This window comes from Rattus norvegicus, chromosome 11 (genome assembly GCF_021556685.1).
Source record: "Rattus norvegicus strain SHRSP/BbbUtx chromosome 11, alternate assembly SHRSP_T2T, whole genome shotgun sequence".
NCBI lineage: Eukaryota > Metazoa > Chordata > Mammalia > Rodentia > Muridae > Rattus > Rattus norvegicus.
In genome coordinates, this window is record NC_141544.1 from 69,928,530 (window position 1) to 69,952,723 (window position 24,194).

Sequence of the window (24,194 nt, forward strand, 5' to 3'; positions counted from 1 at the left end):
ACCATTTTTCTGAGACATAAATAGGCATTCATACCCCAGACTTGTGCTGTTTCTGATTATCATACAGTCATTAACCTTGGCAGAGGGGACATTCCTCAGAGGAGGAACATGAAAATATGTAGACTGATACACAAACAAGCCTTATGCCCAGAGCAACCATCAACATTCATGGAGGTTCATGCCCTGCTGGCTGTGTTCCGGGACAGAAAACCATGTCATAAGTGTCCCTTACATGGACATGCCAGACTTGGCATTCACAGAGTCCCACCCATCACCCCAAGAGAGTAATCATTAGAGACAGTAGACCCTGGGCAGTAGAGTCTTGACTATGATCAAGATTGATAACTGAGTCATTTTTCACCTTTTGTGAATGTATGAGAAGAACCTGGGAGACTGTTCTTGATGGAACTGGAGAAAAACATGAGCCTTTCTTTTCATCTTTCTCTTCAGTCTCCATTTATAGAACCTTCTGACAGCCGTGCTTGGACCTCTATGCCCTTACTATGACACATATCTAAGACATTCATGTAGGACTAACTCCCTCTTAGGGCTCAGTGTCACTGAAGAAACTGTCTCTTTACCTTCTAGCTGGATTCTCTATGTCTTCCCAAAGTTATGTTCATATACATCTCAAGTTAAACTACATCTGGTGATGAGGTTGTGCAGACAATCCTTATAAACCTTCATACATCTTCAGAGGCCGAGAACTGTCTCAGCATCCTCTCATGTCCCTGAGTGAATGCTGAAGTCATTTATTGTGACTCCCAGCAGGAACCAACACTGTTGTTCTCCAGCCAGGTCTAATAGGAACCTTCCTTTCTCTTCACAGATCTCCAGGACTTTAAGTTAGATGTGCAGCATGTGATTGAAGTAGATGAGGGGAACACAGCTGTCATTGCCTGCCACCTGCCTGAGAGTCACCCAAAAGCCCAGGTCCGGTACAGCGTCAAACAGGAGTGGCTGGAGGCCTCTAGAGGTAAGGAATGGGCAGGAAGCCCAGGAGAGCTGGCTTCTGACAGCTTTCATTTTGTGTCAGCTGTTGCTACCTCCCTGAGTCCCCATGATAATGTTGACAACCCCAGCCTCAGGCTAGCCAGCTGTCCTGTCCTCTGACACTTGGCTCTCAAAGATCCTAAGGGGGCAATTCCATGATGGAGCTCCTCCACCCTGTCATGGAGACTTAACTCATCTTGTAGGGCCCTGAAGGTGTTGCCAAGCACTCAGCACATGACTGGCTCCTGATGCTCCCTGTTCAAGCCCCTGTCACAAGGCATGTAGAGAAAGGCTGCCTGACAAGCCCAGAGTTCCCAGAGCTTCAGTGTTCCCTAGTGGGAAAGGATCTTCTCCCACATGGTAAAGCAGTCAGCAGACTTTTGGTGAGACTGCACAGCTATCCCATTTCCTAGGTACTGTGCCAATCTCAGCTCTCACAGCTCCCTGCTCAGACCACAGTGAGCATAATGGCTGGCCTAGGAGAGGCCACAGTGGTCCACAGTGCCAAGGAGGCATATGTCCATTAAAATGGAGTCAGCTTAACTCCCAACAAACTTACACAGAAGGCCAAGTTAACCTAACTTGCCCTGGCCTTGTAACTCAAAATGCATACTTCCCATATTATAGACTTTTTGTTTTGGTTATGAAAAGAGTATATTTTGTGATTGAAATCTTCGGGGAAGGGGAAGAAGCTTGGAAAAGACAGAAAGCTGCTTTTGACATGTGAGCATTCTGGTCTAACACCTCGGGAATAGCAGAGGAGAGATAAGAGAGGACAGGAACTCTAATCCTGGCCCAGCAGAGGCTTGGCAGCAGCCCGGGGCAAGACTCACCCTATTGGGCAGTTGCTTAAGCAGCTCACACCTGGGTGGCCCAGCAGCAGGCAGGCACCAAGCTTGGTGACACCCCAAGTCCCAGGAGGGGCCACCAGGACAGAGCTCAGAGCTGACTGAAGGCCAGCGCTCTGCCTGCCAGGAAACTGAGGGCCACCCCTGTTGCTGGGTTGTCCAGAAGTCTGCCTCCTGCCGAACAAACCCAAAGCCGTGCTTCAGCCCCACCCACTCACAACAATCTTGGACTCTTAGCAGACAAAACCTACCAGGCCAGTGATGAACAGTGTGGGGTTTCAGTGGCTGTCACAGACGGCAATGGCTAGGGGTCAGGCTATTCCTCTTCAGTAGAAGGATTTCACTAGGAAGGTGGCTTAGAGTGGGGACTGTTGCACAGATGGGTAGGAAATATTAAAGTCAGATGAACTCACCTCTTCCACACTTGTGTGGCACAAAGCTCAATCTTACAGTGTTTTAGCAGCAGACATTCTACCCTTTTATAAATGGATCTAAGAGGCTGACTAACTTCTCAGGATCATGCCTTAGCCTGCAGACCTACAGCTCAAGCCCAGATTGACCCCAAGGCGTGCCTCCTTTCTACCCTCCCCTAGCTCCCTTGAGAGTAAGGTGGGCATCACAGGCAAACACTAACTCAGGGGCAGTCAGCCAAGCAGCCAGGACACTGTAGTTAGGCACTTCCTTACTCTGGTGCTCCCCACATGGTATTAAGTCTTCTCTCTCTGGAGAACAGCATTTCAGGCTTTCTTTTTTATTCTGTCTTGAACTGTTAAGACTCTGGGTCCAAACTCACCTCATCTTGCTTCTCCCCTACCATCTCCACAGACAACTACCTGATCATGCCATCGGGGAATCTCCAAATTGTCAATGCCAGCCAGGAGGATGAGGGCACGTACAAGTGTGCTGCCTACAACCCAGTGACCCAGGAAGTGAAAACCTCTGGCTCCAGTGACAGGCTGCGCGTGCGCCGTAAGGATCAGTCTCACTTGTCAATTACCGGGTATTTGTGGATAAGGCCCAGCAAAGCTGGAAAGTGAGAGGAGGATCTGGGGATATGGCAGACCAAGTTCAGGGTCCGAGAGTCCAGAGGAAGAGCAAGGACAGCAGCCCAGCCTTGCTTGTCACCACAGCTCACCACTGTGGAGGGCAACTCATCTCGCCTGTTGCTCCCTCATGTTACTTTGCAAGAGGGTATAGGCTTGCTGGTTAGGAGTGTGGAGCAGGGACTCCCTAGTATATGGCCTCTGGGCCTACCTTATACTCCTTACTCCTAAACTATACCCTATGTCTTGGTAGATTTTCTCCCAGAGCTAATGGAGCAAAACTTTTTTTCCTCTTCTTCCTGAGGAGAAGTAGAGAGTCTCCAAAACCTTATGGGCTCATGGGGCAGGCTCCGTGAGGATAGCAGCACACTGGATAGATTGTAACTTCCACCTGTAAGGAAGATGGGTGCTTTCTACACTGAGCACTGGAAAGAACCACTGATCTGTGTTTGGGGACTTTGCAAGAAATGTACACCTTTCAACAGTGGCTCCTGCTCAGCTTGGTGGGTTTCTCAACCTGTAAGGGACACGCTCCCCTGGATGGTGAAGTCAAGTAAGGGCCTAGCAGATCCTGGTACCTCACTTTGTCTGCAGGCTCAGGGTGCACTGCCTGAAGTCAAGCAGGAAATACTGCCCACGCCATTCAGACAGTTCTCTCTGCACCCTCACCTCTCTGTAAGCATTTGTAGCGAAAAGACCTAAGTTACAGTCTGTGCAGGAGGAAGCCCTTGCTCCTGACACACAGCTTTGCATTGGCTGTGCTATGAGCTCCATCTCAAATCCATGGTCTTTGGAGCCCTTCTGGAGCTGGGCCATCAGAGACAGGCTGGAAGAAGTCCACATCTTATTCTGTGTGTTGCTCTTCTCCACTCCAGGGTCCACCGCTGAGGCTGCCCGCATCATCTACCCACTAGAAGCTCAGACTGTCATTGTCACCAAAGGCCAGAGTCTCATACTGGAGTGTGTGGCCAGTGGAATCCCGCCACCTCGAGTCACGTGGGCCAAGGATGGGTCCAGCATTGCTGCCTACAACAAGACTCGCTTCCTGCTGAGTAACTTGCTCATTGACACCACCAGTGAGGAGGACTCAGGCACCTACCGCTGTATGGCCAGCAATGGGGTTGGAGATCCCGGTGCAGCTGTCATTCTCTACAACGTCCAGGTGTTTGGTGAGCATCTCCATGGGCTTCCTCTTCCTTAATCTCCCCACTGATCTTCCTGACCCTTCTACAAGCATTGTCTTATTCAGGGTTTTACTGCTGTGAAGAGACATCATGACCAAGACAACTCTTACAAGGGACAACATTTAATTGGGGCTGGCTTACAGGTTCAGAGGTTCAGTGCATTATCATCAAAGCAAGATCATGGCAGCATCCAGGCAGGCATGGTACAGGCGGAGCTGAGAGTTCTACATTTCCTCTGAAGGCTGCTAGAAGAAAATTGGCTTCCAGGCAGCTAGGATGAGGGTCTTAAAAGCCTACATCCACAGTGACACACCTACTCCAACAAGGCCACATCTACTCCAACAGGGCCACACCTTCTAATAGTGCCACTCACTAAGCCCAACATATACAAACCCCAGAAGCATATAACCTAACTCAGAGAGGTTTATGTTGTGAAAAGCCACAGAGTTGATAAATAAAGAAGCACTCTGGGGAGAGAGAGATTCTTAGATCCCAGGACTTAGGCCATGGATCTTGGTGTAGTCTTGGTCACCTAGACATTTTCTTCTCCTACTTCTCCCATAGAAAGAACCCAACAGCCAGTGAGGAGGAAGTCAATCTGAGGCAACGTCTCATCTAGCCTGTGTGATCCTAGATGGGAAATGCAGCCTTCCTCACTCTGATCTGTTTTCTTCACAGAACCCCCTGAGGTCACCGTGGAGCTATCCCAGCTCGTCATCCCATGGGGCCAGAGTGCAAAGCTCACCTGTGAGGTTCGAGGAAACCCCCCACCCTCTGTACTGTGGTTGAGGAATGCTGTGCCTCTCAGCTCCAACCAGCGCCTCCGGCTGTCTCGCAAAGCCCTTCGTGTGGTCAGTGTCAGGCCTGAGGATGAAGGCGTGTACCAGTGCATGGCTGAGAATGCTGTTGGGAGTGCCCATGCTGTGGTTCAACTGAGGACTGCCCGGCCAGGTGAGTGCAAGTAGCCCAGAGATCAGAAATTCCAGCAGAGCAGGAACAGTCCTTTTCTTAAATAAAATCAAACCTGGTGTCTTTTAGTTGTAAGTTCAAAATTACATTGACTTATTAATAAACTGTGGGGGCTGGGGATTTAGCTCAGTGGTAGAGCGCTTACCTAGGAAGCACAAGGCCCTGGGTTCGGTCCCCAGCTCTGAAAAAAAGAACCAAAAAAATAAAAAAAATAAATAAATAAATCAACTGTGAACATTTTCATCAATGAATATGACCTATTTGATGGGATTTTTTTTTAAACGAATAATTTTTCCAAGTCTGTGGGCTTCCATGATTATGAAGAATCACATTTAACAACCGGGACTTTAAAAGAAGCATGAGTAAGGCCTCTCTGTTTGGCTTGAGCCATTTCAATTGACACTTGCACCGAGTGGGACCTACTGTGTGGTCCGCATGCACCAGGTGAGGTAGAGAATGCAAGGCATGAGAAAGACCCCCTCTATTGGGAAAGCTTCCTATAAAGGAGATGGAGCATGGAAAGAATTTGAGAGAAAAACTACAATGGATGATAGAGTGTAGTGCCATCATTGTCAGATCCAATGTCCTATGGTGGGGGGAGGTCAGTACGGCTCTGAGGCTGGAAAAGTCTGTGGATTGGAGTGTTGCCACACCACTCTTGGCTTCTAGATTCTCAGAGAGCAGTCCCAATTGGATTTATGTCTCTAGTCACCTCAGTGGAGAAGGGAAAGACTCAAATGTGCACTGTTTAAGCTTCAGGGTAAAGGATATGTCTCCGTCCCCAGCATAGAAAGCAGAACTAAGGTCCATGTGCCTCCGGAGCAAGTTGAGATAAAGCACGCATGCTCACCGTCCAATAACAGATATCCCAGGGAAACTACTTAAAAGGAGGAAAGGGGTTTTGGGGGGGAGAGGGCAGATCGTGGTTTTAGTCTATCACAGCAAGGAGAATCTGATGGGGCAGAGCCAGTCACACTCAGGAGACAGAGAGAGTGCCCGGCACACTCATTGGCTCTATCTTTTCCTCCGTTTTATTCCACGGGGTCCTTGCCGGTAAAGTGGAAGCATCCATGTTAGGTGGGTCTTTCCCTCTTGCTGATTCTCTCTGGAGACACCTTAGTCACTAACCTTAACTCTAAAGGTGTACTTTCCTAACCTTGCAGTTGCTTCTCAAGCAAACCGAGTTGACGGCCAAGGTTAACCATCACAAGTCCACCCTTGGTCGACTGGAGGATCCAGTTCAGTTACCAGAACCAACATCCTGTGGCTCAAAAGTGTCTGTAACTCTAGTTCGGGGCTTCTGACTCCCCCTTCTGGCCTCCAAAGGCTATTGTACTCACAAAGTGCACATAAATCCATACATACACATGCACACAAGTTTAAAAAAAAATCTTAAGGAACTTAAAGAAGTCCACCTTCAAAGTCTCCTCTGCAAAATAAAAGGATCAGTTCTTGTGTGTTTTCAGTGTACAATAGCACAGAGTAAACACAGTCATTCCAATGAGATAGAGTGGCCTAGACATGAGAGACAGGAAGAAGGCAAAACCAGAACCCAGCAGGACAAGCCTTAAGTCACGTAGCTTCATATTAGTATCTAGGGCAACATGAACGTGGGCCTCAGCAATGATGGGCAAGGCAGCCTGACCATGCACTCTTGCCGTTTGCAGCCCACATGGCCTCTCTCTTCGGTAAGCTCCATACATTGCCAGTTGCTTTGTCCTGCAAGCATTCTGTGTTTGAGGGTATCTCTATTGCACCCCACAGCTGCATGCTTGGCCGTCTTAAGGGCTCTCCTTAGGGATTGTGGTTCTGCTACGCATTGCCTGGCCTCTCAAGCTTTCCTTTAAAATCTGGGAGGAAGCACCCCAGACCTCACAGTTCTTCTTGTGTTCCGCATGTCTGCACAACTGGTGCCTTGTGGGTGGCACTGAAGTCCTTTCTCTGCCTGAACCTATTCCATTTGGATCACACCCACAGCCCAGTGGCCCATGAATGCCCAGATGGCTGCACGAAGAGGAAACACTTCCCTAAGTGACCCTATGTGAACAGCTTGTCCCAGAGTTCTCGTCTCAAAGCAAAGTCTTTCAAATGATATAAAACCTTTACACCCGCTGCCCTGAGTGGGCTCCACCCATTTCCTGTCATGTCTTCAAGACATTTCGTACCGTGTTGGTGCAAAGTTTGTGGCTTCCTCTCCATGGTTCTGACGACTTTAACAACCTCCTTGGCCCAATGCATAGTTTTCAAATTGTTTTTGCATTCGTCCTTGTTCCTAATTCTCTCTACAGGCCTTGTAAAATCAGCTGTCATTAATCATGCAGTGGCCTAGGTGCTGGACTACCTTGAAATCTCCTCTAGTTAGTCCGTCACTTTCAAACATAGCTTTTCAGTCCTTGTCCCAGTGTCACTTGCGTGACTTCTAGTCCAATTCCTAGCAGAGTTTCTGTTCTATCGTAAGTTCCAAGTAAAACCTCCCTATCATCCCCATCAGCATCCGGTTCTTCTGAGCTCCCCCGAATCCCGTCATGTTCTGCCCACGGAACTCTGCAGTTCCCTTAGCACTCAAATCCGTCCTAAACCACCCCCTATAAATCAGCCCGGAAGGCACCAGAGCCGCATGGCAGACTTACTTACACAGTCCGTCACACTTCCCTGGTGCCAGTTTTCTGGGTTCGTCACTTTTTCCAGCACAAACAAAATAACTTCAAAGGAGAAAACAGCTGGAGGAGGAGGAATCTTGCTTCGGTTCATGAATTCAGAGGTTGCAGTGCAGGGGCGTAGCTCCCTTGAGTCTGGGCCCCATAGCGAGGCAAAACTTCATGGCAGTTTCCGTGACAGAAACTATATGGCAGATAGTAAGTGGGGAGGGGGGACCGAGGGAAAGGATAACCCTCAAAACTATGCCCCTGAGGTCTATTTACTCCACTGAGGCCCAACCTCCCCTATAGCAGCTGGGGACCAATCAGGGACAATGCCCGGAAGGGACATTTGATATTTATACTAGCACACCAGCGCCAGTGAGCTGCTTCAGCAGGTAAAGGTGCTTCCTGCAAGACCCAGGACCTGCACTCACACTGTGGCACACACACACACACACACACACACACACACACACACTCACACTGTGGCACACACACACACACACACACACACACACACTCACACTGTGGCACACACACACACACACACACACACACACGAATGCGCACACATATGCGTGGGCACACACACACTGAATAAAATGTAATAAAAATTTAAATATAAAGCTCAGCATCATGCAGAGATCTCCTATCACTTCTGCCAGGGCAAGGACACCAGCCTTCTCCTCTGTAGAGCCTGGTTTTATATCACAGATTGGGCTCATGGTGGTCTCAGGTCTTCTCTGATTTTATTCTGTTTTCTCCCTGGCAGGTGATCAGGGCCACTAACACCTTCCCCCTTCCCTTCTCTTTCCTGCTTGGTCCTCAGACACAACCCTGAGACCCGGGAGGGATACTAAGCCGATTGCTGCCACACCTCCCATGCCGCCCTCCCGACCCAACAGACCTGACCAGATGCTTCGGGAACAACCGGGGCTTGTTAAGCCCCCAACATCAGTACAGCCTACTTCCCTAAAGTGCCTGGGAGAGGAGCAGGTAGCCCCTGCGGAGGCACCCGTCATCCTCAGCTCACCCCGGACCTCCAAGACGGATTCATACGAGCTGGTGTGGCGGCCTCGCCATGAGGGCAGCAGCCGGGCACCCATCCTGTACTACGTAGTGAAGCATCGTAAGGTATGACCCTGGCATTGTGCCTCTCCCTCCCTGTTAGCTCCTTAGTGAAGCTGAATTGAGTGCTCTGTCTCCTGTCCAGAAGCCAGGACCCAGTGTGCTCCATAGCTGACCCCTCCTTTCTGTCTCCTCAAATGCCCATCCCCCTCCTGGCAAGCTAGCGGTAACACGGTAACAGGGACAGGGGATCTCTCACAGGCCCCGGTAGAGGCTCTACATGGGCCCTCAGGTGTAACCTCTGAATACTCTTACCTGGAAGTCTGTGGAAACTCAAAGTCCAGAGATAACTCACGCCCTCCATTACAATGGCCACCCCCCACCCCCCGTCACTTCCCCCACCTTGCCATATTTTGGTGATGCCATTTGAATTTGTTTTCCAACCAAAGCAAGCTCTTTCTCAAGCATATCTGAGAATTTTAGCGGGGCAAACAGGTCTTTGCACCCAGGAAAATAAATATTAGGGAACAAGTGTTCTCCCCGTGGGTTGTAAAATGCCCTCTGACTCTCAGATGTTGTGGTAGCTCCTGTTTAGCCAGGCGTTAGAGGTCCTGACACATCACATTGTTGAGACCCTAGTTATTTTCCCGCAACAGAGGGAACCTGTCCAGGGCTTGTAGGAGCTGTCAAGGAGAGCCCTTTACACTGTGACAGGATGAAGAGAGAGAGCTGGGTCAGTCCTGTGGTGCTAGCCTCCTGCCACTCTTCTCGAAGCTTCGAGAGGGAGATGAGATTCCTCATAGAGCATTTCTGCTCCCCACAAGTTTGCGCTATTTCTTTCCAGTACCACCAGATAGTAGAAAAGTGCTCGTCGTAATTGGATTTAAAAAAAAAATTTTAATACCAGCAACCTATTCTAAATGCGGTGCTTGTGTCGTTCGGATTGTTTTTGCTTATAAAAATGCTTTGTGCACTTGGTAGAAAATATGGAAATGTGAAATGGAACTAAAAATATTTACCGGCCTTTTCCTACTCCAAAAGCAAACAAGAAAACAGGGCTCCCCTCACACGGTGGAATGTTCTAGCTCTGCACAAGCCAGCTCCCTGCTGCAAACACCACTGGCCTCTCATAGTCTGGTCTTTTCTGTGTCGTGCCCTTCCTGAAGACCTGGCAACCAAAGAAGTTCCCAGAGACCTCAGGTGGTCAGAAAAGTACCAGAGGAGGCAAAGACACCTTGTACCCTCATGTAGTTACCCAAGCAGGCCTGGGGAAGACCACAGTTCCCTCCCTCACAACACCCCCAGGCCAGCTAAAGGTGTGAATGGCTTCCTGAAAAGAGACAGCTTTGTTTAGCCTGTGTTCCAGGGCAGAGGTCCTTATTTTCCTGTGTAACTAGACACCTCCCTGTGAGTTGTAGACAAAGATCAGGGGAGGCCAAATATGGCACCCAAGAGACAGAAAGCAGTGTGATAGTAAGAATAATATTTTTCAGGCCAATAGGTGGCCCTGAAGCTACCTCCCACTACAGGCAAGCAGGCGAAGACCGCACCGGGGTGATCCGGAAATGCCAAACTGATGCTGCATTCACCCGCCCAGTGTGTGTGACAGTGACGAATTACCCTTGCATTTCTTATTTTCATTTCTGGGTCCCAGTGGAAGTCTGAGGCCCAGTGCTGGGAGGGCAGAGGGAGTAGGAGGTACAGAAAAATGACAGTCAGGACGGGGCCCCTGCTGAGTCTGGCTTCCATTAGGCATTGCCCTGTGGAACAGTTGGAGCTTTTAAGAGAATGTTGCCAAGATAGAAAGTATGTCTCGAAAGTTGTTCTTGCTCACGGAACTAACATAGCTTAATGGTCGTCACCCAAGAAAGAAGGTTGGAATCAGAAGTCAGGATTGGGTTGTGGGTTTTTTGTTCTTTTTCTTTTTTATTTCACGCTCTGTCTTTTGCAGGGCATTGGGAATTAGTCAGGCTGATTTTCACGTGCACAAAGTGAGTTTCATCTAGTCCACTGTAGACCCAGGCTACTGTGTTTGGGTTTCCAGCATCACTGGGGATTCTCAGCTTGTGAAAACCTTTCCCCTTGGAATAAATCCTGGAAGCCCGACATTAATGAGCTCAGACCATCCCCTGGCCTTGAATGGGAGGTTTTGTTCTACTTGGAAATACTTTGCTTAGGGGTAAGAGCTTTCCCCCAGCAGCTGGTTGCTTTCATAATCAAACCTCAGCTTTCTGTGCTGGTAGGCTTTCTGAGATGCATGGAGCTGGCCACAAAGTCCTTCTCAAAAGATGGTGGGTGGGAGGAAATAATCTCTCACCGTTGCTGTTGGATGCCCAGAACCCTCCCATAATTTTTTTTAGAGAGCTAACCATTAAAAGTTCATTTATAATCCTTCACGTACACCCTGGTTTTGAGCTTCAAAAACAAGGACAGAAAGCAGAAACAGGGAGAGAATTTTAAAGTGAGAAATCTCATAGGATAAAGGGTGCCAAGAGCACCAGGAGACAGGCCAAGCATTCATTTGTCGGGAACCTCACCTGTGCCAAGTCATCTAATTTGACTTCAGAATAGCCCAAGACAGTGTATTTGCCCCATCTTAGAAATGAATAGCTCAGGGCTCACCAATGTGGGAGTTTGCTTGGGGTTTTACAGTCAGAACTTGAACTTAGGGTTTCTACTCCCAGAATCGTCTGTCTGCAGCAGGTAACATTCCGAGCATGCTCTCTGGACTCACATTAGATGAGGAGGTTGCAGGAGATGGGAGAGTGGCCTTTGGGGGACTTACCTGCAAGTACCAGTCTGACTTTCTAGCTGTTCCTGCAGACTTCCCTTGATGGGATCATTACCTTAGACACCAGGAGAACCAGTCGTGAGCTCTGCAGTCCCAACAGCCCTCAACTTAGCCCATGGTCCTCTTTCTCTCTTCCTGCCATCTTGGGCTCAGGCAGAAACCCTCCTGGACACCACAGCAGAGGCAGGTCCTTACCCCGGTCACCTTCTTCAGCAGGTCACAAACTCCTCTGATGACTGGATCATTTCTGGCATTCCAGCCAACCAGCACCACCTTACCCTGACCAGGCTTGATCCTGGAAGCTTGTACGAAGTGGAGATGGCAGCCTACAACTGTGCTGGCGAGGGTCAGACGGCCATGGTCACCTTCCGAACAGGTAAAGTCAAATATTTTGCCTCGCTCAGAGTTCCAAAGGCCCGAGCAAGTTATAGTGAGGTCAGGTGCAAAGTCCTGTTCACTCTGTTCTCTGTCTTTCTCTAGTGGCTGCCTCTGTGGACTTATGTGCCTGGGCTAAAGTGCTACCCTTCTTCATAAGACTGATGAGCCTCTCTGGCATTCTCCTACCCACTCCCCAAGCAAAGGGCCAATAGCAATACAATAGTAGAGTTGGCCAAAGCTTGGGATAACACCACACTTTCAGTACCCCGAAGTCTTATTTGTATTGCCTTGCTGGTGCCCTGGTCAGATTCTTAGACAAAACAGGATTTTGGTAAGGGAGGTCTCATATGTTCTCTCTCTCTCTCTCTCTCTCTCTCTCTCTCTCTCTCTCTCTCTCTCTCTCTCTTTCTCTCTCTTATTCTCAATCCTTCTTAACCAGGACGGCGGCCCAAACCTGAGATCGTGGCCAGCAAGGAGCAGCAGATCCAGAGAGATGACCCTGGTGCCAGTCTCCAGAGTAGCAGCCAGCCTGACCACGGCCGCCTCTCTCGTAAGGCCAGCAGCAGTGAGGGGCAGGCAGAGAACAATCAGGACAAACTGTCACAGAGGGCTTGTTGCTGCAGGTTGCATGAGGTTAAGTTTTTGAGGGCCAAGAGTCCCAGTGACATATTCTGCATCTCACCACAATGAAAATATACACATTGCTAGCTTTTGGAGAAAATACTGGAGTTACTGAGCCTGTGGGTCCAGACAGAGAGCATTAATTCTTTACCCTCTGTTTTTGCAGAAGAGTTAAGAAGTTTTAGCACCAGGGATTCTTCCAAGCAAGGGGATATGATAAATACAACAGCAGGCAGAGGGCTGTGGGAAGGAACAGGCCCTGTCAGGGTCAGGTTGGGTCTAGTTGGTCCAGAGCATCATCTCATGGTGTCCCTGTTTGTCTACATCTTTCCTCTGTGCATGGTCATTCCAGCCCCAGAAGCTCCAGACAGACCCACCATCTCCACAGCTTCTGAGACCTCAGTGTATGTAACCTGGATTCCCCGAGGGAATGGCGGCTTCCCAATTCAGTCTTTCCGTGTGGAGTACAAGAAGCTAAAAAAAGTGGGAGATTGGATACTGGCCACCAGTGCCATACCTCCCTCGAGGCTCTCTGTGGAGATCACAGGCCTGGAGAAAGGTAGGAGTCTGGTCCTCTTTCTGGTCCTTTCTGCCCTGGGACCACATGGAGGAGGAGGAGGAACAATGGAAGGTCTTCTTTAACTCAGTCCGCCCTTCGTTCCCCACAAGTACTCATGGATATGGAATTTGTGGCTCTGCCTCAGCCCCACAGCCCCTCCTTCTTCCTCTCTCCAAAGAGGAGTACAGAGCCACTTCCTGTATGGTTTGAGGAGAATGAGGGTTCTTATGAGTCCTGTGTGGACATCTTTGGGGAAGAGCTGACCAGATATCCCTGGGCTGGGCCTTGAGAGCAGTGGGGGAAATCAGCTGTATTTTCCAAGCTCAGGAAGGATCTCTCTCTCACAGGTATTTCTTACAAGTTCCGAGTCCGTGCTTTGAACATGCTAGGGGAAAGTGAGCCCAGTGCTCCCTCCCGGCCTTATGTGGTATCAGGCTACAGTGGCCGTGTGTATGAGAGACCCGTGGCAGGACCTTACATCACTTTCACCGATGCAGTCAATGAGACCACCATTATGCTCAAGTGGATGGTAAGTTGCCTGATCACCAACAGTGTGGAAATGTTTCTCCTCACATTTTGTCTCTGAGTTTGGCTTCCCACTCAGTAAACCTGAAAGCCCCTTTGGGGGTCCTGGGAGGATGATGGCAGCTGGAGCTGTTGTTGGCTGTCTCTTTTAAACTGGTTCCCACTTTCTGATTGCATCCCACCCTTCTTCCTGCTTTTCACCTGATACCATAAGGAATCTCAACATGTGTCCAGCATACCTTCATGCTTTCAGGGAGGCTCAGAAGGGACCAATGTCTTTGAAGAAGTACAATTTGTTTCTTGCTTCTAAAAGCTCCAGGGCCCATCAGCAAAATAAAATAATGCCCAATCTTTGTAGCCTTCTTCAGAGAGCCTGAGGGACTTATTCAGGAATGTCTGCTGGGGCCTCCATAAAATTCAAGCTCTGGACTGGGGAGAAGATTCCACAGCATGGTGGTTTTGCTTTGACGATTTCTCTGATGTACTGTGACCATGTCTATTCTCTATTCCATGTAGTATATCCCTGCCAGCAACAACAACACCCCAATCCATGGCTTCTATATCTACTACCGACCCACAGATAGTGACAACGACAGTGATTACAAGAAAGACATGGTGGAAGGTGAGAACATGCATTGGTGGTGTTTCCTTCCCTGGCAAGGGGGACTGGGTGTTGGCAAAACTTCATGAATCATAAAACAGAGTCAGTGTCAGTGAGTCCCTTATGACACATATGGAGCTATCCAGTTAAAAGGCTCAATGTGATTTTTTTCCTAATGACCATAGCGTAACAGAAACATGGGTGGTCATGCAGATGATGCCCTCGTGTGTCTCCTGTGTTGGTCAGCTGCGCTAGCATAGACGAACAAGTTTGTCTGGCTGTGTGATCAAGGCCGAGCGAGCAACATATACATCACTATGGTGACTCTCACTCTCCTTCCCAGGGGACAGGTACTGGCACTCCATCAGCCACCTGCAGCCAGAGACCTCCTATGACATTAAGATGCAATGCTTCAACGAAGGAGGGGAGAGCGAGTTCAGCAACGTCATGATCTGTGAGACCAAAGGTGATTCTTCCAGGGTCCTCTCCTGTCCCAGGAATTCCCACAGACTGGAGCAGAGTCTCGCTTCCCCACCCCCACATTGGTAGCCCTTCCAAGAAGACCCTGATTTTTCAAGGAACCCTGACCTCATCAATTGACTCCCTAGTTATTCTCTTGATCTGTGTGTTAATATGAGTAGGTTGCCACCATGATGGCTTCAAGGATATGAGAACTAATTGACCCATGAACTCATTAGGAACAAATACATCTTTTTTTTTTAATTTATTTATTTAATGTATGTGAGTACACTGTAACTGTCTTCAGACACACCAGAAGAGGGCATCAGATCCATTACAGATGGTTGTGAGCCACCATGTGGTTGCTGGGATTTGAACTCATGACCTCTGGAAGAGCAGTCAGTGCTCTTAACCACTGAGCCATCTCTCCAGCCCGGAACAAATCCATCTTAAGATGAAAATGTTCTATACACTTTATATTTTTTGGTATTTGGTATCTACTGGTTGGTTTTATTTAGTTTAACTATAGCCTGATGATATGGGAAGGAAACATATCTACACCTTGATCAAAGTTTTATAGCCAAGATGTGATAGAAGCTACTTCAGACAGTTTTATATAGCTACAAGCCCAGGTTCATTTTCTGTACTAAAGCATATTAAATGCATACACATGCTGAGTAGGCATCATTATATCCAGTTTTTAAATACACAAAATGAGATGAAACAGTGTATTACTAAGGTCCTAATCATAGGATTACCAAGGAGTCAGACAACACAACACTCCCCTGTGGTGGAGGCATCTTTGTTCTCTGCCTCCCGCTACGCATTCCCTTCAGTCACTTCACAAATACTAAGCACCTCCTGTACACACTTGTCCTCTGTGCCACGTCAATCAAAGGGAGGGACAGATGTGCACACAACCCAAATCCATCTATCTATCTTCTCAGGTCTTTGGACTAACTCTTTAAGCTAGAATGAGGAGGGACTGCCTTGAGGGGCATGCTAAGCCTCCAGACGGGAGGAGGAGAAGAAGGGGGAAGCTCAGGGGAGAGGCCAGAAACACTGGCATCTGACATCGCTGGGTGACTGAAGGATGCCGGAGGAGGAGTTAGTGCAGTTTGCAGGGTCTGTGAGGTGGAAGAGGGTCCTTGTTGGGCTTCGTTATCATAATGGTCACAGGCAGGTTGAGGGGAGAGAACTGGGTCTCTGAGATAAAGGTGAAGAAATGGTTTTTGTCATTGCTTTTGAGGAGGTTGGAGCAGAACCTGGGCCGACTGCATGCTGGGGTGGGAGATAAAGCAAGCTTGAGGTTTTCATCTGAAGCACTGCCCAGGCGGCTGCCCTCTACTGGGATGGAGAGGGTGAGAAGAGAAATGAACTATGGGTGGAGAATGAAAGGAGAGAAGGACTGGGAGAGTTTCCCAGTGGCTGAATCTTTGTCCCCATGCTGAAAGTGTCTGATAAAAGCAGAATGTCTCCTGCGTCCACAGTTCTTAGGACATAGAAGGAATCATGCAAACGGGAGAGATTACACAGACTGAGAGGAGCGGGGACTGTGTCCCAGGATCTGAGGAGGCAGAAGGACGACGAGTGGTGGTGGGCCGGGAGGCTGTGACATCAGAAAGCTGAAAGAAAGAAGGAAGTGGCAGAATTCATGCAGGTTCTCCTGCAGTAGCAGACCCTGATGACGAGCATAGGGTTTAACCTTCTACCTCTGATTCGAATTTACTAATTATCTTCTGTCCCACGGAGGGCCTAGGTGCCCTGCTTTACAACCCAAGCTAATACCTAGCACCTCGAGTCCCTTCATCTACCTGAGAATGGCAGAGCTTTGGGGAAGTTCGTCCACCTGAGTCCGTTCCCTGCTCTCACACATTTAATTGTTCTTTCAGAAACCACAATTACCTGTGTCCACTCTGACTCCGTGTTTGACTCACAAACACTTCAACAACACATTGCATGTTAGGTACCAGTGTCCCTGATAAGCTATGGGCAGGAGTCAAGCAAGGGCTATTGAGTCCCCTGTATTGGGATCTTGGCCTCATTTCCTATATTCATGGAATTGAGACTCTTTTTCTATTTGTTAGAAGAAAAAAAAGACAGAAAAATAGATACTGATGTGAGTTTTGTCTTCAATTGCAGCTCGGAAATTTTCTGGTCAGCCTGGAAGACCCCCACCCTTAACTCTGGCTCCACCACAACCTCCGCCCCTAGAAGCCATGGAGCGGCCGATGGGCACTGGAGCCATGGTGGCCCGGGCCAGCGACCTGCCCTATCTGATTGTCGGGGTCGTTCTGGGCTCTATCGTCCTCATCATCGTCACCTTCATCCCCTTCTGCCTATGGAGGGCCTGGTCTAAGCAGAGTGAGTTAACACCGCAGCACAGAGGGGAAGGAGGGAGAGACGTCTCTCAGCCCACCACGCAGGCCAGTGCACAGGCAGGGCCAGACAGTTCAGCTCCACCTCCCTGGAAGCTCCCAGGTTCAGGTGGCCCCAAAGGTCCCACAGAAACAGTGGATATCTGAGGCTGGGCTCCTCCCTCCTGCCTCACAGACCTCTCTAAGAGCAAGTGTCCTCTCATACCCCTGGTGCTCGGTAATTACCTGCTCCCTCCTTTTCTAATGTCTGAAGCTTTTCCTCAAACACGCTCATATACAAATTGCTCATCCCATTTTCTGCCTTTCTGTCCCGGGCGAGCTGCTTTGGGCCCTCCCTTCCTCCTGGGCTAACCTGACTTGCCTGTTAGCATCTGCTTCAAATAGCAGTACCTGTAGCTGACTCCCCCACTAAACAATGGCCCTTTTCAAACTCATCACACTCCTGAAGCCATTGGCCCGTTTTCTTTCTATGCTTCTCACTATAAAGAAGGAATGGGTGACAGGAAGACTTAGAGAAAGTACTCTCAGGCTACTGGACAGTCGCCTCCCATCTAACTCTCTGACACCGTTGAGTGTGGGGCTCTAGCCAGCTGGAGGAGGTTAAGTAGATCTCTGTCTTCTGTCCTTCCAGAGCATACAACAGATCTGGGTTTTCCTCGGAGTGCCCTCCTGTCTTCTTCCTGCCAGTACACAATGGTGCCACTGGGAGGACTTCCAGGTCACCAAGCCAATGGCCAGCCCTACCTCAGTGGTATTGGTGGACGGGCCTGTGTCAGCAGACTACACGGAAGCAGGGGCTACCCTGCTGCTACAGTGGGCTGCCCAGGCAGGAAGCTTCAACAGCACTGCCCAGGGGAGCTTGCACAGGTAAAGAGTTCCTGAGTGTGGGACCCAGGTGCACATATGGAGAGACAATGAGCTGCCGCTTGAGCATTTCTCCCATTCAACCAGGCCTGCTGGTATAGTCAGCCGTAGCTCATCCTGCTCCATGGTTAGCACTAGAAAGTTCCTTGGGCTCCCATATCATGACCTTTCACTCTTTCCTCCAAGCAGCGGGAAGACTCCAACAGCCTACTGAGGCAGCCCATTGTTAGCAATGGATATGACCTCCAGAACCAGCAGGTTGCCAGGTAACCAGGCCCCTCCCATTCCTGCTTTATTTCCCAAGTCTCCAAACCTCCCATTCCCTTTAGCTCATGTCCAAAGTCTGTCACTCAGAGCCAAGCAGCGCTTCATAGAGGGATTCCCAGGTTTGCCATTTGTGCTCGCCGGGGCAGTCGCCCCATGGGCAATGTGCTGTGTGCACAGTTGTGATGCACTTCTGCCCAGGAGCTTCCGTTGTTTCTCAGCATCTGTCACTCACTGACTCACCCAAACCCTTGAGGTAGAACCAGCTTTGCCTGCAGGCCCCTGAACGCCCAGTTTGCCACCTCCCACAGCAAAGCTAAACTATCACCAGCTGAATTTGGTGTGGGACCTCCTGACGTTCACAGGAGACCAGTGTGCGCTCTGGGCCTGCTCTGAAACCTTTTGGTGATGGGTGTCAGGTTGCGAAAGTGCAGGCCCGTTCTGCTGGACCTGACCCACCCCGTCTGGTCTTATACGATGCAGAGGTACCAAGTCTGGTTCAGAAGAAGGTTCTTTCTTATACACGCTGCCAGATGACTCAACTCACCAGCTGCTCCAACCTCAAGATTGCTGTCACCTCCAGAAGCAACCTGTCACCACGTGCCAGACAGCAGTGAGAAGAGCACCGGAAGGTCCTGGGCTAGAAGCTTCATGGGACCCTCAATATCATTCAGGTCAGCCAGGGGCAGCAGGGAGAATGCGCCTGATGGGGTTACCCATAACCCAGCAATGACTTCAAGGAGAAAGGCCAAGGGACTTTGAAGGAGTGTTTGGGTGGTTGGGGTAGATGGCCACTTATTTGCTTCAGCCCCAAGAGGGCTTTCCAGGTCAGTCTGACTTCAGCACTATAACTGGTCCTCAAAGGCTGAGAAGGCATTCTCTATTCCAAAGGCCTGTTTGGTCTCTGCATTTGAGATTCAGGGCCATTCGAAGTCTTTCTCTCACCACATGGAGACCTCTCTGATCCTGTTCTGTCATATCTCAATTAGGGAGTGGTTCTTATCAATCATTAGGGAGTCATGCTTGTATACACATCACCACTGTAACTGTGTATGCCCACAGAACTTGTTTGAGGGGCCACCCCTGCCCATAGCTCCCTTTCTACCCACTTCGAGCAAATCTGCAAGGACTCAGTTGGGCACTTGGTACTTCAGAGGCTTAGCTGGTGTGTATGCTCCTGCTGTGATGACCCTAGACCCTGTCCCTAGGACATGGAATTCTAAGGACCATGAGCTCCAAAGCCAGACCAATCATCAGGAAAACAAGATTTGGTTGGACGAGGGGAATGGATTGTGAGGTAGAACCAGCCTGGCTAGAGAGAGCTAGGCCTCCCTCTGTGTTTTATGTGTGTATGGCTGATGGCTACAAGCATAGGTGATTAGTAAGGGTTCTCCCCTTCTAGGGCCAGTGTGACCAGCTGTAGGTAGAGATTAGCTCAGGACTGTTTGATGAGTCTAGATTTTAATGTCTTCTTTTTCCTCTTCACAGGACCCCGGTGTTGTTTAGGTCTTGTACCAGTTGAAGAGGTAGACAGTTCTGACTCCTGCCAAGTGGGTGGAGGAGACTGCTGTCCCCAGCACCCTTCAGGGACCTACACAGGACAAGAACTTGGGGTGCGCCTCTCTCCCAGCCCATCAGTTCATGTGTCCTTTGAAACACCACCTCCCACAATTTAGGCCGACGCCAATATGCCCGAAAGACTATATATTATATGTTTGTTTGTTTGTTGACAGAGAAAAATTGGTATTTATTTTTCTATTATAGCCATATTTATATATTTATGTACTTGTAAATAAATGTATATGTGTTTCTATAATTCTGGAGAGATATGGAATCCTCCCCGTTCTGGCACAAGACAGAAAACAAACAGCTGAGTAGCTGGAGACCAGTGGAAGTGAGTGTCATAGATAGTCAGGCTGCAGATGGACCACAGAACCAGCAGCTCCAGGGGCTCCGGGAGGCCTCAGAAGCTGCAGTCGAGTTGGCGGAAGGACCCTAAGCACACTGTTCAGGAAGAACGCAAGGGATAAAGCAAAAGCCATGGTGCTGCAGACTGACACCACCCGGAAGCCACTCAGGTTTGGTGGCATAGGACAGGTTTCCGAGATGTCACGAGAAAAACCCCAGATGTGTACAGCACTCTAAGCATTAACAGTCTCCCAGAACCAATAATCGGTGGCAACATATCTCTGTAAAAACAAACACTGTAACTTCTAAATAAATGTTTAGTCTTCCCTGTAATCTTCATCATAGTCACGCATGAGTCAGCGTTTTCTTTAGCCGTCGGGAGTCCCGTCTTCCAGTAGCTAAAGAACTGCTCCAGACGATTTCCAATCCATCAAGTGATAAAATCGGGAAACAGTAGCAGATGTTTTTCATATTTCTTTGTCTTTTTAAACAATGAACACTGGGTTTGGATTCATGTAACATGACATCACAAACTGTTTACTCCAAGAAGGAGTACACAGATGGGAGGCAAATTCACTGTTCTGTTGCTGGACAGGAGGTAAGCATCTGCCACGTTGAAGGAATGAAGCTAATTCTTCTTGTGTAGGTGTGTGTGTGTTAAAAGACCAAATATTGCCTCTAAAACACATAGTGCTATGCTACCCCATTAACATGTGGTCCTTAATAGGTTCCCTTCATTCTAAAGTTACCATTGCTGGAGGAGTTGTCCCATTTCAAACCAACATCATCAATAGGGTGTGTGTGTGTGTGTGTGTGTGTGTGTGTGTGTGTGTGTGTGTGTGTGTGTGTGTGTGTGTGTGTGTACGTGCATGCGTGCATGTGTGAGAGAGAGAGAACTTAAAACCTTTGTGTGGCTAGACTTAATTAGAAACTGAAAATTTTAATGCAAATCTTCACACATTTTGCGTATGCATTGTGCGAGGAGGGATTGTATATTTCAGGAAAATGAAGAGTTGAAATTCAGCCTGGCACATTTAATCTTATTAAGAGTTGTATCAGCCAGCTTTTACTCTGTGAAGTTGAGAAACAGGATCTAAGGTAGACTGGGATGAGTCCACCATCTGCTGGCCTGAATGAGTACTGCACACAGCCTCTTTAGACTTGTGTTGTCCGGTTTCTACAGAAGGCAGCTGATGTGAACAAGAACTGTGCTCAAAATGCAGCACGATTTTCAGGAAGGCAGTGCTTTTAAAGCATTTATAGAAATAAGTGTAAGGAACATGGAAATTAGGAGCATGAGATCTAATCCTGGCCGAGAAGAAGTAAGATATGTGATTTCAAACACGGGGATCGAAGCCTTTTAATGGTCACTTCCAGGAGAGGAATGGGCAGAGCAATTGTTTCCAGTCTTTGTTTATGCACCTCAAATCTGAGCTGTAGTTCACTCGACAGACTGTTGGAAACTTTTTTTTAAAGCCTAATTTTGCCTCTTCTCCATGATCTAAAGGAATTGTCAAAGTGGGTTTTGGGGAATGCCACTTATAGGCAACCTACTTCCTGAACTCTTCCGGAACAGTCAGACACCAAAGGAGTTGCCCAGGCTTCCTAAGATCCTGGTTACCAGGTTTGCTAATCAGATCCCTGAGCCCCACAAACCTCTATCCTCTAGTGCGATAACTTGTTTTTAAAGCTAAGTTTCGAGGCAACTTTTTGTGCATTAGTGAGCAATGAAGGCTATGATTAGCACCTGTTCACTTTCATTAGTGAAAGCATGCATAGCTGAGTGTAGAGACCAGGTTACCTCAATCCACTCCATAATGTATGAAGCAATGGCTAATTGCTTTTTGGGTGGCCTTGCCCTTTAGTCTGCGCCCCGCCCCCTCCCCCCACCAACAAGAACCGTACAAATCCAGACGCAGATTCTTCACGCTGTGTTTGTATGATGCAGACACTGCTACCATGTCCGACATGGACCATGGGTCAGGGTTTGGTCATTTTTTCAAGTAAGACGGTACTACCTACCAACTAGCCAAGTAGACAGGGAACATGCAGACACATGGGTGTGTTAGAATTATATCAGAAAAAGAAACAGGCCCAATAACATACGCAATACACCTTAACTGTCACATGAACACCATAACACTAACATCTAACACTGTGGGGGAACAGCCTTTAGCCAGTCATCTGACCCCCAGAAAGTGTGCTAGAGATTACCGACATACAAGCATTCTGGAGGCTTCTACTATGATGCTGCCGTCGGTCCATCTGGACCCGGCCTTGAGCCCAGCATTTCTGCAGCTGGGGTCAAACCCCAGCTTTGCTCCCAGAGAGCTAACTGGGCTGAATCGTGTGGCCTGGTTCATCTGGGCTTGGCTTCCAACTGGCGTCTATAGCATTTAACCGTTTTAAATGAGTGCATCGGTATCAGCTCCCTTGCTTCCCCTGGTAAGGCCTCTCTGAGCTCTGTGGCCTGGAACTTCCTTGTAGCCATTTATAGATACACGTACTCACACAGATGACATTTTACTGTGCGAAATGTAACCTGTGATCTGTGATCAAGAGTGCAGTCAAACGTTACAAATAACAATAGCCAACGGTGGGGGAACTTGGGCTACTCTGTAAATTGCTGCCAAGAGAGCTGATGTGCCTTGGGACTGTATTTTTGTTCAATGCATTCTGACACTGTGTGGAAAGTCACAGATGTGTCGATCTGCATCGCTGCCAATTGTGTTCACAGATGTGCAGTCCAGAAACTCGTAAGGGCTCTCCAGCACAGCCTCGGCCACAGCAGAGCTTTCTTTCTGGTACAGATGCAGACAGTCCACCTGGGAAGCCAAAGTGTCACTGCTGGAAGGACACCAAGTGTCAGGGAGATCAATCTGTGAGGGGTGCAGCCATGAATTTCAATAAATCCTTCTCTGAGTCAGAAAGTACATTCTTGAGTTCAAAATGTCACACGTAGTCAAAAGTGGCTGTTAGAGTTAGACCTCCAACAGATAAAAGTACTGGATCAGAACCAGTAATGACTCAGGTGAAGCCTGGCAGAAGGCAGAGTTCTGATGGAGTCACAAAGGGCCTAACTAGAGCAAAGCTTCCCTGACTGACTTGTTTTGGAAAATGTGAACCTCAGAACTGAGGCGTTTTCCGAAACTGGGTAAATCAGGGAGCGGCCTCTGCCAACCCAAGCTGTTTTGCTGTGTCTGTCTGTGTTTTTCCTCAGTCCTGAGCCCTCTTTATGTTGACTGCTTTATGAAGTCAACAATAGCAACGTTCAGATTTGTGTTTCTTACTCTAAGTTATTATTGGCAGGATGGTTTGCTTTTTCTCTCTCTCATGTCCTTTCGCAGACTATTTAACACAGTTTATTTTCTAAAGATCCAAGGACTAAGGAAGGAAGTTTCTTCATGGGTTGCTGAATAATAGTTTTCCTTGCCAAAGGCTACAGATTCGGAATACCGGAGAAAACAGATATTTTTCTGGAAACACGTCTAACCGCGGCCTTCTTGCAGCTATGAGATTCGGCCTTCTTCATACTTAGCTTAGGGTGAAAACACATTACTCAGCACAGTCCTAAGTACACGTCAGTGTCTCGGTGATTTCTAACCTAGGGAAATAGCGTTAAGTCACGGCTCAGGAGTCTTTTTTGAAGATCTCACTATGGTTCGCTTTAAAGCAAGAGGATTGTTGTGGGCAACGGGAAAGGAGACTGGTGAATTCCTCTGAAACTCTTGGGTGGAAATGAGAAGACAGCAATCTTAAGCGTCCATGTGCCTCATTTCATTCTCTTGCATGGGTGTGATGGGAGGGAGGATGAGCCCCCCCTTCTTCCGCAAAAGCGCGATCTCTTCCTTTAACGCGGAGATCTTTTCTGACTGGGTTTGGACCAGTTCAGTGACTTTCTGCTTTGCCACTATATCTGCTTTCCGGGGGCCCTGGAAGGCGTTTCCCTATTTGGGGAAAATTGAAAATTAAAAAACAAACGAACCAACAAACCATCTCCCTTACAGTCCATTTAAACAGCAACTGCCTCTTCCGGACACTTTTTACTCCTCCGCTAAAGTCTCACCCTTAAAACGTGTGCCTTTTAACAACTCTGAAATCC

At 48.5% G+C, this 24,194-nt stretch overlaps 2 protein-coding genes across 8 annotated transcripts in view; one reads left to right on the plus strand and one right to left on the minus strand.

Annotated features, from left to right (window-relative positions):
* Nucleotides 1-20,440, plus strand: part of Boc (BOC cell adhesion associated, oncogene regulated) — a 75,305-nt gene extending 54,865 nt beyond the window's left edge. The window contains exons 4-19 of one of the 4 annotated variants that reach the window (NM_001108317.2): nucleotides 830-976; nucleotides 2,667-2,810; nucleotides 3,760-4,053; nucleotides 4,747-5,019; nucleotides 8,506-8,810; nucleotides 11,749-11,911; nucleotides 12,353-12,463; nucleotides 12,887-13,093; nucleotides 13,441-13,622; nucleotides 14,135-14,240; nucleotides 14,563-14,685; nucleotides 16,821-17,042; nucleotides 17,688-17,923; nucleotides 18,107-18,186; nucleotides 18,668-18,858; nucleotides 19,673-20,440. In NM_001108317.2, coding sequence (NP_001101787.2) covers nucleotides 830-976; nucleotides 2,667-2,810; nucleotides 3,760-4,053; nucleotides 4,747-5,019; nucleotides 8,506-8,810; nucleotides 11,749-11,911; nucleotides 12,353-12,463; nucleotides 12,887-13,093; nucleotides 13,441-13,622; nucleotides 14,135-14,240; nucleotides 14,563-14,685; nucleotides 16,821-17,042; nucleotides 17,688-17,923; nucleotides 18,107-18,186; nucleotides 18,668-18,858; nucleotides 19,673-19,860 — 2,972 coding nt within the window. In that variant the 3' untranslated portion in view covers nucleotides 19,861-20,440. The remainder of the gene's footprint in view (nucleotides 1-829; nucleotides 977-2,666; nucleotides 2,811-3,759; nucleotides 4,054-4,746; nucleotides 5,020-8,505; nucleotides 8,811-11,748; nucleotides 11,912-12,352; nucleotides 12,464-12,886; nucleotides 13,094-13,440; nucleotides 13,623-14,134; nucleotides 14,241-14,562; nucleotides 14,686-16,820; nucleotides 17,043-17,687; nucleotides 17,924-18,106; nucleotides 18,187-18,667; nucleotides 18,859-19,672) is intronic. The other 3 variants (XM_087576602.1, XM_087576603.1, XM_087576604.1) reach the window with 3 other exon arrangements.
* Cfap44 (cilia and flagella associated protein 44) overlaps nucleotides 20,136-24,194 on the minus strand; it is an 86,228-nt gene continuing 82,169 nt past the window's right edge. For 2 of the 4 annotated variants that reach the window (XR_015632837.1, XM_087576688.1), the window contains exon 35: nucleotides 20,136-24,039. Coding sequence is in view for 2 of the 4 variants with exons in the window: in XM_087576688.1 (XP_087432814.1) it covers nucleotides 23,848-24,039 (192 nt within the window). In the remaining 2 variants the exon portion in view is untranslated. The remainder of the gene's footprint in view (nucleotides 24,040-24,194) is intronic. The other 2 variants (NM_001134590.2, XR_015632838.1) reach the window with 2 other exon arrangements.